At 43.7% G+C, this 17,753-nt stretch overlaps 1 protein-coding gene across 14 annotated transcripts in view; it reads left to right on the top strand.

The window, feature by feature from the left end:
• The first annotated feature begins 278 nt into the window (after nt 1-278).
• WRN (WRN RecQ like helicase) overlaps nt 279-17,753 on the top strand; it is a 47,694-nt gene continuing 30,219 nt past the window's right edge. For 4 of the 14 annotated variants that reach the window (XM_082315094.1, XM_082315095.1, XM_082315087.1 and 1 more), the window contains exons 1-12: nt 321-401; nt 752-854; nt 2,831-2,945; nt 4,925-5,040; nt 5,982-6,127; nt 8,950-9,098; nt 11,336-11,485; nt 13,386-13,458; nt 14,421-14,532; nt 15,113-15,527; nt 16,207-16,284; nt 17,508-17,652. In XM_082315094.1, coding sequence (XP_082171220.1) covers nt 365-401; nt 752-854; nt 2,831-2,945; nt 4,925-5,040; nt 5,982-6,127; nt 8,950-9,098; nt 11,336-11,485; nt 13,386-13,458; nt 14,421-14,532; nt 15,113-15,527; nt 16,207-16,284; nt 17,508-17,652 — 1,639 coding nt within the window. In that variant the 5' untranslated portion in view covers nt 321-364. The other 10 variants (XM_082315099.1, XM_082315098.1, XM_082315093.1 and 7 more) reach the window with 10 other exon arrangements.

Consider the following 17,753-nt stretch of genomic DNA (forward strand, 5'->3'; position numbering starts at 1 on the left):
CGGCCCCGCCGCCCCCCCGCCGCGCAGAGCCACGGGCTGGCGCACCCCCGCCGCCCGCCCCGCCCCGCCCCGCCCCGCCGGCCCGGCCCGGCCCCGCCCGGCCGAGGACGGCGACGGCGACGGCGGCGGCGGCGGCGGCGGCGGCGGCAGCGCGGTGGGCGCCGCCGTCTCGCCGAAGGGTGCGCGGCCCTCCCGGCCCCGGGACTACAATTCCCACAGTGCCCCGCGGCCGCCGGGCCGCCACCCCCAGCGCGCATGCGCGTCACCTCGGGTAACCTCCCGCCGCCGCCGCTCGGGGAGACCGCGGGGGGGGGGCGCAGCTGCCTCGGTGACGTATTAAGAGCGCGACGAGCCGTGACGGTAAATGCGTGAGCCGCCGCCGGGGCAAAGATTGGCGCTTGGTGAGCGGCGGTGCCGGGCCCGTACCGGAGCGGGAGGCCGTGGGTGGGCGGCTGGGGTGTCTCCGGAGCGCGGTGGGGCCCGGGAGGAGGCAGCGTCCTGCGGCGGGCACCGCCGGGCCTTTACGGGGGCGGGAAGGGGGCGCGACGGGGCCTCCTCACCCTGCGGTACCGGGAGGCGGGGGGGTGGCGGCCTCCCGGGGTGAGGCTGCAGCCCTGAGGGGGTTCCCGCTGCGGGGGTGGGCTCGGGGTGCTGGCTCGGTGCCCTGGCTCGGTGCCGGCCCGGCGCTGAGGGGCGGGGAGGCTGCGGGTTTTCCCGTCAAGAAATAAAACGTTTTGTTCCCTCGGTGAAGGCTTTGCTGCGGCTCCGCGTCTGCTGGCGGCGGTCCCGAGGGGAGCCGGTGCTGCCTGGGAGCTGGTCTCGTCGTCCTGGGTTGGCAGCTCGCCGCTGACAAGGTCAGGTTTTGGGTTTAAGGCTGGGGAGGTGGAGGACGCCTCGGTGAGCAGCGCTTGCTCCTCTGGCGCAGTTACCCAAGGCGCTCTTCAACTTTGAGCTGGTTGTTTGGGAACTGTGTTGCTAGAGCTGGGGGGTGAGTGCTGCAGGCTGTCCTTTCTCTGTTCATTTCTAGCTTTTCTGTTGCTTTCTCCTGTTTCCAGCAATTGCAGCTTCCAGGAACAGAGCGGCTCTAATTGAGGCATCTTGCTAGTGGCTATTTTGTGTCTAGTTTAGTAATAAAATACTTTTTGAACTTCTCTTTGAGGTGGTAGTTGGTTATGTTACCCCAGAAGTGAACAGATCTGAATCTGAATTCTCTCAGTGCCAGGAGGCACACAAGGCGCGAACATCGTTCTTCCACTTCGATCGGTCTGCGGCTGCGTGCTCTGGAGTCCCAAGGGCCACAGCGCAGTCTTCTGTTGTTTTTTTCCTCAAGATATGACTGATCCAGTTCCATCTCCTCCTCACTTCATTACTGATTTTCTCCATCTCCGCCATTTCAGGTTTTTTTTTGAAAATTGATGCTCGTCGTTTCTGTAACTTTTTATTTTTTTTCCGGGAGGAGGTAGCTGGCCTCCTGCCCAACCCCCGTGACTTGGAGGGCCAGTGGTTTTTCTGTCAGGGTAGCCTTCCCTTAGGCTGCGTTGCTTCGCGGCACCTTCTTCAGTTTTATCCGGTGCACCCTCCAGAGAGGGATCCCTTATCCACCAGCCAGGGGACGCGCCTTCTAGCCGTGAAGTGAACAGATAACCAAGGGAAAACAGTCTGCTTGGCTTAGGTAATCAGTTAAAAAATCAAAAGGTGTTTTTGAGTACTGAAGAACTGAAACAGCACAATTGGCCTAGGATTTGTTCTTTCTTGTTGTTGAGGAAGTGCAGCTGGAAAGTGTATTCTTACTAAGACAGCAGGGGTCTGATTTTCTTGTGAAAGCATACTGAGCCCCTGTGGACTAGCGGGATGAAGCAGGATGAGAAATTTTTCTTCTTTGTGAACTGTTTTGCCCCATCTCTAGGATGATTTCTAAATCACGCTAGAAGCAGTCCAGGGAGAAGCTGGAACAGCTCTAATCCAGTCATCATTTGCTCATAACTAGGAAATCTGCTCCCCTTCCCTGAAACAAAACCGCAGTCGTCAGGGCTGAAAATCTGCTGATTTGGACAGCGTGTCTTCCTAATTTAAATCTATTCTAATTTGTCTGTGGGCTTCCTTCCTGTTCCAGGGGATGCGCCCTTGCTTCCTGATGCCCTGGGAATAGGCTGCCTCTGCTTGGTGAGCTCATTTTGTTTGAATCCGGGGCAGGCAAATTCATAAGTAACCTCAGCCATCATCTAGTCAGCACTAGAGAGCGTAGTGGCGCGTGCCTCGTTTGGCTGTAGTTTGCCCTAGAAATTCTGCGTGGGTTTTTCTTGGTTGTGGGCTCACAGCCCTGAGGTCCCGTGCAGGAAATGCAGGCCTCGGGGCAATGTTTGTGTGAGTCTGATAGCGCTTGTTTTGAATTTGATTTTTGCTGACTTAGGTTGTTAGCAAATGCAGCTGACTGCCTTTAAGCTAGGTGGCTGATTCCCTTGCTGTTATCTAAAACACCAGATAAATTTGTCTAATTAACGAGGGCTGTGTTGCCCAGAGATGGCAGTAGGTGTACTCTTCTGTTCCGAGTCACTATCTCTGGAAAAGCAGACTGAACTTTATTTCCCAGAAGGACTTCAACAGGTTTTCCTGTTGTTTTTTCTTGTTTTTCTTACTGATGTGCACAAAATATAATGTCTGAAGCACCGTTTAATTTGGGCAGCTCTGTAAACGTCCATTCTCATGCACAAAGCATTTTAAGTTTAAGGTAGTGATCTTCCATAACCTTGTTCTGGCCTGATGATAATAACAGCCTCTCTCTATGCAAACTATTGACTGTCATATGTTTTTGTTCTTTTTTATGTAAAAGTAACAGAAATGTGGAAAAAATGAATGAAATGGATGTGCTAACTAGTAGTCAGCAGAATAAATACCCGCAGTGGATGCTTACACAAAATCAAGAGGGAGTTTTGGGTGACAAAAAGGTATGTCATCACATGGGGCAAATGTAGTTGGTTGCAGGCTGCATAATAAACCAACATTGGACGACATGCTTCTAGTTAGACCTGTCCCTCTGATATTTGTGAACGTTTGCAGCTGTTTTGTGCTATCAACTGTAAGGAAATTTAGGTACTCTGGTGGTATTACTGGTTGAATTAGCTTGCTAAAGTCTCTTTTTTTTAATTAAATTATCATGTATTGACCAAAGGCTGTTGCCATTATCTCTATAGAAATTTCTTCCTGACAATCTTGAATTTCAGTGGCAAAACCAGCCAAGGATAAGGGAGCTTTTGATGCATTGCTCAGCCAGTGTTGTGGGCTGTACACCAGCAAGGATTGGGGATTTTTCATCCGTGTAATTTGAGAGCTCAAAATGCAATGACCTTGACTTGTAGGCTGACAAGGGAGTTTGGTCTGGTCAGGCCCTCTGGATTTCTGCATTTGCACATGCTCAGGATTTCAGAAGGGTTTGCAGCTCAGAGGTATCAGAGGAATTAATTAATCATCAAGATTAGGTCAATTTCTGGTCTTCCAAGAATCTTAATGTGTCCTTGGATGGGTTTTTTAATGCATATATGAGCAATTTCAGTATAAGATCTCCCACCAGAAGGGACACCTCACCCTGTAACATCTGAAACAGCTTTAACAACTAGAGAACTAATTAATGAGAGAAAAGTGAAAGACTTGGTTTAGCGGTTTTCCTTGTATAAAGTGGGAGTAAAGAATTAGTGTCATGGATATTAAAATAGTGAGCTAAAACCATCATGACTTTGATTTACTGTGGTACAGCCTCTGTACTGTTGCACCCTGCATCAACAAGTTCTTTGAGGAGGGGTTTTGATTCAACTTCGACCCTTGATTAACTGGAGGAGATGTGTTGTTGTGCAAGCATAAAATCAGCAGTATCTTAGTCTCGGAATCTCCCCCTTCCAGGCAACCTAGTGTTTCTGAAACTGTTTTTAAACCTGTTTCGTGGCCTCTTCTGATGGACAAGATTGTTTTGTTCTTCATGTGTTACTGTGTGATACTTAAACTATGATGCTGGTAACGGCAAATGTGGTTACTTGCAAATTTTAACCAACCTGAAGGTTTTTCAGGCAGGTCACTGTTATCAGAAGTTTTGCAGTTCAAGTAAGTTTATTGGTCAATAACTCTTAGTAAATAAGCTTCTGAAAGTGGGGGGGAATGCCAGCTGGAGTGTTACATTTCACCTTACCTTGTGAGGTTAAAGCTTCAGTTTGTAAACCGGTATTCATCAGTTGATGGAGGATATCAGTCCTTTTAAATATTGTGCGTTGTTTTATGTCCATGCAGTTTACTTAGACCTTTGACAAGTTCCTCACATGTTATATCTGGCAGGGTTAAGTGAAGTGGGCTGGCTGAAATGTGGGACCAAGGAAATAGGGAAGCTGAGCTATTGTATACAGCTGTGCTGAAATAGAGATGCCAGAGGATTTTAACCTGATCAGGTTTGAATGACTTGAAAAATGACTTAATAAATTATTGTCCATTTTGAAATTTCTTTTTCCTCAAATTTTATGTGTGCAAGCGCTACACCATTTCAAGTAGCGTCGAGGGGTTTTTGACATTGTCAAAAATGGATGTTTCCCCTAACCTTGTTCTTGGAAAGCTACTGAATCTGTTTGGCGTGTAGAATCCAACTAAGTTGAGGTGAAAACTCAGCCTTCGCGATTTCAGTCCAAGTGCTCGGAGTTAAGCAAAGAAATCGGGGCACGAACCTGAATGTGTTGATGAAGGGGGGGTGTCACCCTGTTGTTTGTTGACAGTGATACTGGCCCTGCGTGTGGAGCACAGTTCTGCTGCGAGGTTTCAGTAACCACCGGTGCCGGCCTTGCTGGGATACGGCATTAAAGTTGCATGCAGCAGTTGCAGTGCCGCTGCATCTCTGTGGCAGGGTTAGGTGTGGCGGGTAACTGAGCCTCTTCCAAATGTTGTTCGACAGCAGTCTACTGGTCAGAGGAGCATTTTGGAAGATGGGCTGCCGTTCCTAGAGTTCTGCGGCTCTGTCGTTTACAGCTATGAAGCCAGCGACTGTTCCCTTCTCTCAGAAGATATCAGGTAATAGCTCTTAGTCTGGGTTTTTTTTCCTTGCTTTTGAGTGCTTTTTCCTTTCTGAAAAGGACTTGGCTCTTCTCTCTGTCTCCTTCTCCTGGCTGATGGCACATTTGATGTGTCCAGAGGTCAACAGTTGAGCCAGAGAAAACATCTGGTCGTGTTGGCTGTCTTGTTACGCGTGGCAAATGCGTCTTGCTGGTTGCAAGCACAAACTGAACCTATTTCTTGTGGTGGAGAACTATCCCTGCGAGATCCCTGGTCTGTCTACTGTGTGTGATGGTTTAAAAATACTTCTCCGTTGTGCTATGCAGTTATAGTTTCCCATTTGGTCTTATTATGGGAGATGCCATCGCTGAACCTTGCAGTCCCTTTAAGCAGAAGCAGTAAAGGCTCTAACGCAGGTTCTTTGCCTTTCGCAGTATGGATGATTTAATCAGCTTCGGTGACTTCACGGGGGAAGTATGAGCTGTAAGAAATCAAGAAATATGTTAATTCCTAACTGGGGACTGTGTGTTTGAAGAAAAGGTAGTAAATTGATGACGCAAATAGAATATTATTTTTTCCCCCCTTTTGGCCTAACACAGCTCATACTACCAGGGAAAACTTTCAGTGCGGTGAGATGGGTAAAGGACAAGCTTTCAAGGGAATTTGAACTCTTCCATTGCACTTTGTATCTGGCCGTTTCCTGAGGCTTGCTGTACTGCTGTTTGCATGCAGTAAGATCTGCCAAGGTTTGAAGGGCTTCTTGTAGCTTTTGGGAGCAGCAGGAATTTCACCTCCTTACAGTCTTGAATTTAAAATGCTTTCTGTGTCCTGTACGTGTGAAAGGAAAGATGCACTGGCTGTGATTCTCTTGATCATCTTTACGTAAGATAACTTAAGCCTGATATTTTAAATGCTGGTAGAAGAAGAGTTGAATGTGAAGAATGTTAATTTCTTTTCAGGCAGAGTTTATCAGATGGGGCTGCTGTTGGATTTGATATTGAATGGCCACCATCATATACTAAAGGAAAAATGGCGAAAATAGCTGTCATCCAGATATGTGTAAATGAGGAGAAGTGTTATTTGTTTCACATCTCTTCAATGTCAGGTACTGTACTTATTCCCTTCTTTATAGTTAGGGCATGAATTGCCCTCTGCTTCTTGTGATTAAGTTTGAACTTAAGCCTTGAGCCATAGCCGATATTTCACACTACATTGGATAGTAATAATCCATCCTTCTCCCCTTTCCTGCCTATAATCAAGGGATTTATTCTTTGAGTATTGCCTACGTATATCAAGGGGATCTTAGCCCAAGTCTTGCCCTGTGTGCTGGCATACAGCGTTTTAGGTTCTGAACGGGACAAGAGAGTCTTAGTTGAGGATTATTTTTTTTTCTCTGGGAAAGGATATTTTAATTCCATTTTAAAAAATTTAATTCCCTGCTTATGTAATGAGCTTTCTGTTTAGTGTCAAAATAAACAACGAACCTAAGTTTAGCAGGCTGTGTTTCTTTTTAATTTGGCTTCAACAACAAAAACCCTCAAAAACGATGGCTGTTGTGCTGTTTGTTCCTAATAACTGCATTTTGTGACATAGGTTTGCAGAAAGAATACTGGATACCTGGTGTGATGCAGCTGTGGGGAGAGAAGGGGGGTGTGCTCAGGAGAGTCTGAATTCATTATGGATGTGAAGAAAAGCTTCCAAATAGGGAAAATAGGAATGAGGGAAGGAGGCTGCAATTATATAACCTTTGGTTTGAATGTTAGATTGAAACTATGCCTGTGAGATGTCTCTGATTTCCCTGGGGTGTGCATGCTGAGGTCTAATAGCGATAATTTTAATGTTGGTGTTCAATCCTTTGTCATTTGTAGCAAATGGGGTGGAAAATTTAATTGCTGGAGGCTATTCAATCCAGGAGGCAGAAAGGTACAAGTGCACAAAAGAGAAAGATTTGAGGAAAGGAAGCTGAGGGAAGAAGAGTCATAAAGAGCTGAAACGCTTTTGATTCTAAAAGGCAAGATGTTTGCGTGTTGATGCTGGGTATGGTTGCGTGTTGACTTCTGTGTGTTACAGCAGAAGATGGTGTTTCTTCCTGAATCATTTCCCAAAATTTCTGTTCTTGCTAATGGGAGATGCACTTGGAGCAATATGTCAACCCTCTTGCAGGAACCACAGCCAATTTCTGCTTATTATGCAGAAAATATTTGGTCTAGAGAAATGTACATGTTGGCAGAATTAGCCAGTTGGGTAAGGCTTATCATTTTTTGTCACAAAAAAAGCTTCCTTCTGCAGGAGGAAGAGACTGTAGAGTTCTTAGACTGTGTATAAAGGGCAAAAATTACATATATTTATCAGGAAGATGTTTTGATATTTTTCCATTTATTAATCTTTTTTTTCCTTACAGACTTATAAGAAAATATGGCCTGTTTCTCAGATTGTAGCCTCATTATAGTCCTGAACTTAGGCCTTTTTAGTTCATACAGTCACTTTACTAGAAATAAGGTGGAGGAAATGGAGCGTAAGTCCTCTACTGGGAAGTTCCTGTCCTTGAAGGTTTTCATGATGATTTTCTTAAGTGAAAAATCACTTGTTCAGTAAGTCAGCTGCATGTGTTGCAGGCTCTTATTCAGCTCAGCTGTGTTTATCTCCTCTATAAGGATTCTCCATATTATGTTGTGGCTGAGGTGCTTTGGCAATGTTGTACTTGGTCTGCATCTTACACTACCAGGCTACTACAGTTTTGTATTTTTTAAACAGTAATTTTCTACTGCTTTGAAATGCTCCTGCAACTTTAGTCTATGACGCAGCTCATTGTGGCTGTAGTTGCGCAAGTGTCTGTGTAATATGTCAGTGGTAGCCATGAAAGCGTGGAGATAGTTGTGTAAAAATAAAATCAGTTATGTCGAGAGATCGTTTAAGTATATAAATACGTATTACAGTAGTGAAAAGGTGAAATTTGGTATCAGAACCAAGCCAGGTAGTAAGTACTATGGGTTTGTGCAATACTGAGTGTTTGTAGGTACTAGAATTACACCTGAGACTAATGCAGGGTATCCAGCTGTGGGTTCCCGAAGGTATGTATTTAAATAAGAGGCTCTGAATTTCAAATGGAAACACACACAGAGGGGAGAAAAAGGCTGCTTTTCTTCAAGTGTGAAGTGCCTGTGTCTGTTACCTCCTGTAGAAAACCAGATATGAAAGCTGCATGCTTTTATTCAGTCCTGTACACTTGAAAATACCCTTTGATCCAGGATTGCTGTGCCATCAGTTTGGGATAAATCAAAATACAATACCTGGCATCTGTGTACGTCCTTAAATATTTTTTCTTACTTACAAGACTGACTTGTCCGGGCTTGGCGGAGGATTTGGTTGGCGAATTCTGTTTTCCAGATGCTATTGTTGGACCAGCCCAGCGTTAGCACGGAGTGTGGTTCCACAGAATCTGTTTTCCTGGTGATTCCCCATGGTTATGGTTTAAACTGTTTACTGGGAATGTGAAATAGCAAAAACTAGGAAGGAATAATGTGGAAAACAGTACAATAATTGCGTTTGGTTTCATGAGCATCCAATTCTGAGAATTAAAATATCTTTTCCAGTTAGAGGTTGCCTTTTTGTGATGTGATTTAACGATCAGTGAGACGAATGAAATAAGGTTGTTCCGTTGTTTTACTTGATTTGTTTTCAGATGCAGAATGAATCTGTGTATTTCAAATACGTCATTCCTGCTTGTCTGCAGATGATGCGCTATAACCAGCTGGTGTTTCCAGTCATACCAGTGTACAGTCACGTAAACAGAGCAACTTTGGGGGCTTTTCCTCTAAAAGCACAGGTTTTTGCGGATGGCCCTTGTGCTAGTTTTGTCATTTCCATTAGACTTTTTGGCATCTTCCAGTATTTAGTTTCTCATGTTTTGGGCTTAATCTATTTTAGGTTTTCCCAAGGGACTCAAAAGACTGCTCGAAGATGAAACAATTAAAAAGGTTGGCGTAGGAATTGAGGGAGATCAATGGAAGCTGATGAGTGACTTTGAAATCAAACTGAAGAGCTTTGTGGAGCTGGCTGACGTTGCTAATGAGAAAGTAAAACTTATAACCTTTTTGGTGTGGGAGGGTATGTTGTTATTGTGCTATGCTAAAGGAGGCTTCCTTGTCTTCATAGGAGTTCAATTCTGATAGCAAACGTATTCTGTAGAATAAACCACAGATGTGTTGTAACTTAATTCAATAAGAATTTTAAAAAGAATTCTGAAAAGCCTGCAGAACTAAGTACTGTCGTTCAGTGAGCCAGTTCTTAATGACCACTTGTCCCCTTTCAGGTCTGTTTACCTTTTGCGTTTATATTTTGAATTTGGCTGCAGATGCATTTTCTTTACTTAAGGATGGAAATTGCCAGATGGTGTCGAGACAGGGTTGCACTGGCAATGGTGTACTTGACCCAGCCATGGCGGAACCTCTAAAATAAGATGCAAGAAATGCTGCAGAGGCAGTGAAGGACTGATGCCTGTTAGAAGGGAGGCAGCCCTCCTGCCATGGCTTGCTTGGTGCTGGAAGGAAGCATCGAGGTCCTCCTTGAAGTCCTCCATGCAGATGTTTGCCGCAGCTGTAGAAATATCTTAGTTTCCACGACTCTGAAGCTGGTGTTGCCTCTGCTCTCATGTAGGTGCAGTTTACAGCACTTGATGACCCATTGCTTAGAAGCAGTGTTGCATTTGGCGCACCCTGAATTTCAGTTGGATTTCGGTTAGATCGCATTTGATTCAGGGAAATGTGTGCTGTTTTATTAGGGAAGAGAGCAAAAGGTTCCTTACCTTCCAAATGATCCTACTATTCTTATTTCTTATTTCTTACTTTTGTCTGTCTTTCTGTATATGCAAGGCTTTTCCCTCCTTGTATTTCATCTCTCCGTGAACTTCTCTTTCCTTCTGTGCTTTTTTTTTTCGGTAGGATAACAGGAACAATTGTAGCCTCCTGGTGGAGCACGGAGGTTGATGCCCAGCAATACTGCTCCTCATACCTTTCTCTGTTCTGTGCTTTATGTATCTTGTGTAATTAAATCACAGTGGGGGGAGAGGAGAACGTGATGTATCATCAGCATTTGGGGCAGTGCTCACCATATGAGCCACCTTGAGGTTTCAGTTCCTAGTGGGCTGGAAGTTGTACAAATTAAACTATTTTGCTCAAGCAATAGAAGGAGCTGTTTTTTTTTAAGCTTGGAGTTTCCTCAGTTCACCCCCTCCTTACTTTTTATTCTAGTATCAGACTCCAGGATAATTTGTTATGAAGATAAGCAATGTGATCTCTGATAGCAGCTTTAAAGTCTTCTGCTAAAGAGAGAACAAACCAAAAATAAACTTGAAAGTGAAGCTTGAGAGAACAAAGAATAGGGTTATATGTAATGGCACAATGCAAGGGGGAAGGCTGGGGGAACCTAAAAAACAAGGTGGCAGTTGATTTTTCTACCAGATTTATGGGGATCAGCTGATAATGCTGCGCTGCTGCTTGACAGTTTTCCATGTTTTGCAAGCGCTCGCAAATTGGAATAGCAGAAGGCTGTGCCTGCGAGTCCTGGGTCCTTGGGGTCTGAAGGAAAGTTTTCCAAACTGGCTATTAAGACAATAGCATGTAGCAACCGTGATTGACAAATACGATTACAAAAGCAATGGAAAACAGCAGTGTGGTGGGGTGACTTCTCGAGGCTTTTGATGAACTGCTTCCCAGTACACTGAATAGCGGTTAGCGTGGTCTCTAACTGCGCTCTTCGGCTTGCGCTTGTTTTGGAATTGCAAAAGATGGTGAAACGCTTCAAGGCAGACTTTAATGTTCCTGTGTTTATTAAATAAATACCTGGTGTTTGATATTGACTTTTTCTAATTAAAAGGCAAAAAATAGAAAAACCCTGGCAGAGAGAGGTGTTGCTGTTTAAGTCTATGGCTTTTATTTTGTCAACCCAGAGACTGCATTGTGCAGTTATTTCCTATTTTTAGTAGTGTGACAATACCACCTCACATTGCGTGGACTCATCTAGCCCTAATGCCATCTTTCCGGCTTGACAACGTAGGTATGTCCTCTAACAAGACAGTTTCAGGACAGGGGAGTACAGCTTTTGAATGAGCAAACTACCTTTTAATCTGATGAGAGCAGAATGAGGCCTGGAGAACAGTTACTGTTTGGAGAAACTAGTTTGTTCTGATTAACCGAGAGCTCTTTGCTTTTAATGAGGGATGAAGCACACTTTGCCACTTCTAGGAATACATTGTGCCAGCTCCAACTGGTTTCCCCTTGAAACGAGTTCTCTGTTTTGTTTTTTTTTTTGCCAGCTGAAGTGTAAGGAGACATGGAGTCTAAATGGTCTGGTAAAACACCTTTTTGGCAAGCAGCTTTTGAAGGATAAGTCTGTCCGCTGTGGTAACTGGGAGGAGTTTCCACTCAATGAGGAGCAAAAGTTGTATGCAGCCACAGATGCCTATGTACGTACAAGAAGAGATCACCGTTCCACCTGTATCAATAAATTCCTTCTCTATCTCTTCTATCTCTAAATTTTAATGTGCTGTTAGCCGCTGTTTTTAATGCCTTTCTGCTACAGAACATAATGAACGTAGGAAAACTGAGGTCCACTGTGGATACGGGATGCTTAAAGGTGGAAATGCCACCAAGCAGGTTGCTGTCCAATTCCTTGTTCGTCTTAAGTTTTTAAACCTCAGCGTTGATGCAGAGCTTCGTAATATCTTCTCTGTTGAAGATGGTACTGCTTGTACCTGACTCGGTAACCTGTCTTGTTGCTGAGATGACTTGAAGAGGATATTGTGGTGAACGTTTCGCGTAGAAGATTGAATGTAGGTGGAAGAAAGAAACCCCGTTTCGCAGCAGCCTTGAGCCTACCATGAGCTCCTTCCCTCTTACTGTTTCACGGTGTTGTAAGATTTGCCTTTTTGTTGAAGTCCACTCACGAAGCAGAGCTGCTGGAAGTTCTGCCGTGCGTGAGGAGTGTCTGTCCATTTGGACTTCAAGTTGTCACCTTGGGGAAATGAGTTTTGATGGAGCAACCAGGTGAATTTTATATCTGTATGGAGTAAGCCTAAATTCTTGCGGCGTAATTACGCCACGCAAGTGTAACGTGGCTGATGCGTATTTAAGTACAATAATCGCTTACGGCAGTGAAGAGCGGGTAATTATTTTTCTGGTTCCCTTGTTTGCAGGTATTTACTGTAGCCTGTTAGCACTTTTGGGTCTGTTTTCTACTGGGGTTTTTGGTTATCTTTCTTGATCTGCTTCTGAACCAAAATCCTGCTAAATACAGTATGTGAGATAAAATTAATAAGCAACTTTGAAGGAATACAACCTTCTCCAGTGGCTAATACAGCAGAACCACAGTATGGATTGCCAGGAAGAGTAATTTAGTTGCATATGAATTTTAGTAGCTCTGTAGAAGTCTCTGCTTTTTCACCATTTTGAAAAGAATGTAGTTTTTGTGCAGTTCTGTGAAGGGATCGACCAATATGCCACTGGGTGCTACTTCTTCCTGTGAGAAAATTGTTCTTACGGCAGCAAAATAAAACCCTCTCAGGCTTTTATTTCTGTGATGAGGTTAGACAGAGGAAGGGAAGTGGGACAGTGGTCTCTGTTTTATTTTCTGACACCAACAATTCCAGGAAACATTGCATACTTTCTAGTGTGGTTAAATGTAAAACTGGGGGGGGTTTAGCACCTCTTAAGACCCAAATGGGTAAGGAAATGAGCTCTTTTTTTGGTTCCTGGTGCAGCTGCTCTAACCTGCTTTTTCCACTTAATGCCTCTTTCTAGCTATGCTCTGTTCACCTGGCCTGCCTTTTGGAGCCTCACAGGAACACGCGAGGGAGTAACTTGTTTCTTTCTCTTCCCTCTTTACAATGCTTTAGTTAACATATGTAGCCTAATTAGCACATTCCTGGCTTTAGGCTGCATTTTCCTCTTAGAACTTATTGTTTGTATCCAGGGAAATATTAAGCACACAGAATCTATCTTAGTAGGTTCATAGCTATTCTCGTGAAGCACTAAATAAAATCTGGGTGAGGTGGAGCAGATGGTGAGACTGGGAGTGGAGTACTGGGAGCTCTCCAGTTGCACCTGACTTCAGAAGATAACCATGCTGGGATCTATCTAACTACAATGTGGATCCCAAGTCAGGAGTTGGCCTTTTGTAAAACGTAACCGGGTTGTGACGAACGACGTAGTAAGGCAGAGCGTTGACTGTTGTACGGCATGGGCCAACAACTCAGATGTTCGCAACGTTTTCGTGCCATGGTCTGCTGAATTAATTCTTGGGGTTTTTGTTTGGTCGCTGAGATCTTGTTTCTCTGCAGAGTACTGACTTTTTCCTTTCTTTTGCAGGCTGGCTTCATCATTTATCAAAAACTCAAAAATATGAGTAACAGTGACCGGAGATTATTTTGTGTAAGAAGAGGTAAATTATACTTTCAAGCATAAGGAATTTATTAAATGTACAATTGAACATTCTGTTTCCCAACAGTGTGGTTTTTTTCATAGTATCTTTGTGTCAGGGTTGTCTGGCTTCTTGGTGATTAGAGATGGCTTCCAGAGAGAGGGGGCTGGCGCGGCTCTTAGATGACCTGGGTTACCATACTGCGTAACTGTTTTCCATAGTAATGTAGGAATGCGGTCTTGGTGTGTTGTTTGTTTCTGCTATATACAGAGATGGTAAGAATGCCTGCTGTCATTTCAGTTTGTTTATGGAAACACTTCAGTGAGTTAATAGCAATTCTGCTGATGCAGGGACAAAAATCGAGTGTATGAAGAAATAAGACCACAAAAAATAACATGTTACGGAGTAACACTTTTCTTGGTGTATAAATAGGACCCGAATTTTTTAGAGCGGCTTAGCATTACTTCCTTGATTAGAAAAGTGATTCTAAAAATCTTGGGTTTTGTTCGGTTTTGTGCTTCATAAGCAAAATTAAGTATTGCATGTAGCTTATGGTTGGAAAAGAGGTGGGGAGAGTTAGTTCCTTTCTGTAGTGGCTGAATTTTACTTTTCTGTCCAAGACAGAAGTGGCAGTACTATGCCCTTAATACGAGGTGCAACATTTTGGCTTTGGTTTAGTCAGTGTATCTGTGTTAGCAGGTCTTTTATGGAAGCGGGAGGCTATACTGGGGCAGGATTGCTTTATAATGATCCTGTTCTGTATGCTTTTTCCCTGAGCATGTGTAACAGGCTGCTGGAAGAGATGGAATGCTGAAGTGCCTGGAAGCTTGGCCTGATTCCGTGTACTTGATTTTTAAGCCCTGGAAAAGGCTGTCTTATCAGCTGTAGATCTTGTAGAAATGCAGTTACTTGAAGGGAATTTATTTGTGTAGAGATGTTAGATCTCAATTACTGTGAAATAACTCTGATGGCACTTCTTGTAGATGACATGTTGTCAGAGCGTGTGAAGGAGCGCTTGAATTCATTAGCTGAAGAGATAACGGACCTGGCTTCTCACATCCCTGACTCTTCTGGAAAACTTGAAAATTTGCAGAGGTTAGAATTTTGCCAGCTTGTCTCTAGTTGTTCTGTAAGATAAGTGTTTTGTTCTTGATCCCTGAGGTCCCACGTAACAAAATGCATGTATGTTAACAGCCGTCTCTGTTGTCTGTGCATCCTTTTCCAAGAAAAGCAAGCACAGTACACTCGATGGGAAAATATTGTCTTTATATTCAGGAACATAGGTGTTCAGTGGTCTAATTGCAATGGGTTTGACACTGAACTTTGCTGAATCTGTTTCTTGCTGAAGTGCACAGCAAGGCTCTCATGAATACTCAGGCCTCTTGCATGACTAACTACTAGAAGTCTGGAGACTCGATACAAGCGTGGGGGCAATACCACAAACTGTTTTTGGAGAGTCTTTATAGTTTTTCTTCAGCATAAAGAAACTTAATGTTCTTCTCGCAGAAGTGGAATGCTGATTGCATATGAGTGATGAACCTTTATAGCTGAAAGCTGGGACAAACTCTCTCGGGAGAAACAGACTGCTTTAGAAACCTCAGTTCTGCTTGTGGCCAAGATGTGTGCAGAAACTGCCTTTATCATTTTGGTTTAACTCTCTCGTTTTAACTTTTAGGGCTGTGGAAATACTAGCTGACATAGCAGAGAGGGTAAATTCCTTAAGAAGCACACTGTTGGGTTCAGCTTCCTCTTGTGTACTGGAGAGGAGCTGCGGTGCAACTCCAAGGAATCTTGAAGCAGAGTCAGCAAATATTGCAGCACGAAAAGTTGAACTGCCTGAATTTGCTAAACAGCTTGAAGGTGACTTCAACATCTGCTCTGATGCTACACTAGCTGGCCTCTGGGAGGAAGATGCTAAAGAAGAGGAGGCAGAGAGAGTTCACACTGTTGTGGAAGACGGGGCTGCAGCAGCCAGCTCTAAGGACAAAGCAGACAGAGATGACTTCATGTCGCTAGACATTACTGAGCAAGAACTTGAGATCTTGGAACGTCAGGCTGCAAAAGAATTGGTCAGCGAAGCTGCATCTGAGGTAATGGGAAAAGCCCTCGCTGATCGTGGACACTCAGCAAAGAGCGAGTGATCTCAATTTTAATTTCCCCCAAGATTTTAACAAGTGTTGTTCCTGAGGGAATACTAAGGTGGGCTGGAAGAAGGGCTCAGTCTGGAAAACACTTGTGGAGGTAGACAAGCACTGAGCCGCTCTTCAGTCATGTGGTTGTAAGGATTAGTACTGAATACAGAAGCTCTAGTCTGATTTAGTTTTCCCCTTTCAGTTGCTAATAGGTTATCAAACAATTTTTTTGCAGTATGGAGACAAATCCTGCACTTGAGCATCTCCAACTTGGTCATGAATAAAAAGCAGATCTTTTTCTAAGGCATCTGTAAATAGCATCCTTCTAGTAACTGCTGAATGTGGATTGATGCCTCTTAAATCAGCTTATTTCATTATGTTCCAAGTGTTACACACATCTGGTGGTACTACTGGTTTTGTCTCTTACTACAGGGCTTAGTTATGTTCTAATATTTCTTTCAGATATTGTTTTAATGGGCAAGCTTCAGAGCTGAATGTTGAGCTTAGTTATTTTTGGTGAGAAGGAAAAGCCTACAGACATGAATACAGAGAAGAATACAGAAGGCTGAAAGGTTGTGGGTAAAATAGAAGTAACTTTGCTGATGATAAGAAAATACTTTTTTTTTTTTTTTGGGAGGCGTGCTCCACAGACAACGAACAGAATATTTCCTGTGTCATTGAAAGTGATGAAGAACTGGAAATGGAGATGCTTAAAGTGAGTGCCTCAGGGTTTTGTTCTTTAATTTTTTTTTTGTGATGATGCTTTTGGGTCAGAGTGGAGTGTAGTTGAGGGGAGGGGAATATAAAGCACAAAGGTGTTGCTTATAGGAGGTGGACAGCAGATAGATGAATGTATGGATGCCTAAAGAGTTCAGTTTACTAGAGTTACACTTGAATATCACTTGCATCCTACCGCATCTCTACTATACCAGCTTGGACTTGGTCGACCCACTTAATGCATTTGTGTAGCTTATCGTTCATAAACTGCTCTGCCTCAAGTGTCATGCGTTCAAGCCGTTGTCCAAGGGGCTGAGCTGGCAGGGCAGTTTGTGTGCTGCAGGTGCTGCTAGCCTAGGCTGTAGGTCAAATTGCTTTGTAGCCGTGTTTTGCAGGCCTTTAAGTGTGTCTACTGGTATAACTTTTCCTGAAAAGAAGATTTAGACCTTGAAGATTTAGATATTGAGTCTTATTTTCTTTACCCTGGCTTTTTTCTTGTTTCTCCTAGAGAGTGCTGTATGTATTTTGAGTCAAGTGACTGAACATTTCCACCAGAGCAGTCACAAGTGTTTGTGTGCACATATGAAGGTTAAGTGTGTTGCTTACAGCAAAGTAGGAAGCAAGACTCCAAGGTCTGGGGAAAAAAGTTGAATTTTCTCCTAGGGAAGGCCCAGGGCTCTTCTGGATGGTTCCAAGTGCTGGATGCCAATCTTCCATAAATGCAACTTGGGTCAAAAAAGCTAACTTGAGTAGAAGGGGTTTAGGTAGTGTTCCTCTGAGTACAGTGTTTTAGAAACAGTGAGTGTAACATGACATCAGGATCCCATCCTTTCTGGTTTTTTTGTGACTAGCCTCCTAAGTCACTTCTCAGTGAAACTTGTACCTTTAATCTAGTTGAAAGCGTAAGAAAAAACAACTCACCCCCCCAAACCGCTGTTGGTTTTATAAAGTAAAAGATTTTAATGTCTTCAAAATGCCCAAGATCTCTTTGCAGAGAAGAAACAAAAGCTGTTGTAATGGTACCCAGGAAATGGCTCTTGGAATTTGAGTGCTACTGATAAAGTAGTTTGGCCACTGTGCTTTTCTCTCTGCTGTGTGCCAATAGATCTAAATTATGCCTTAAGCAGATTATAACTCATGTGTCCCTATGTCATATTACCTCAGAGACACATTGTATCTACCCTTTCATGCTCCAAAGCAAATTTTTCTGCTGATTCTCAGTCTTTAGAAGGTGTAGATGATTCCAAAGGAGTCTTAACTGAAAGAGAGTCCGGTGAAGCCAGGAAAACTCCTGTCACGGAACTGAACGTTGTACCAGATGGTGATGAAGATGAAGGCATTGAGGAAGAAGAGGAGGAATGTTTGGGTATGTTTTAAATTATAGTACACGATAAAATAAAAAAAATCCACTGTCTATAGAGGCAGATGTGGAAGCACAGCGGCACTTTGTGCTTCGTTTCTTAAAGC

Source organism: Platalea leucorodia (assembly GCF_965183815.1).
Source record: "Platalea leucorodia genome assembly, chromosome: 6".
NCBI classification, from domain to species: Eukaryota; Metazoa; Chordata; class Aves; order Pelecaniformes; family Threskiornithidae; genus Platalea; species Platalea leucorodia.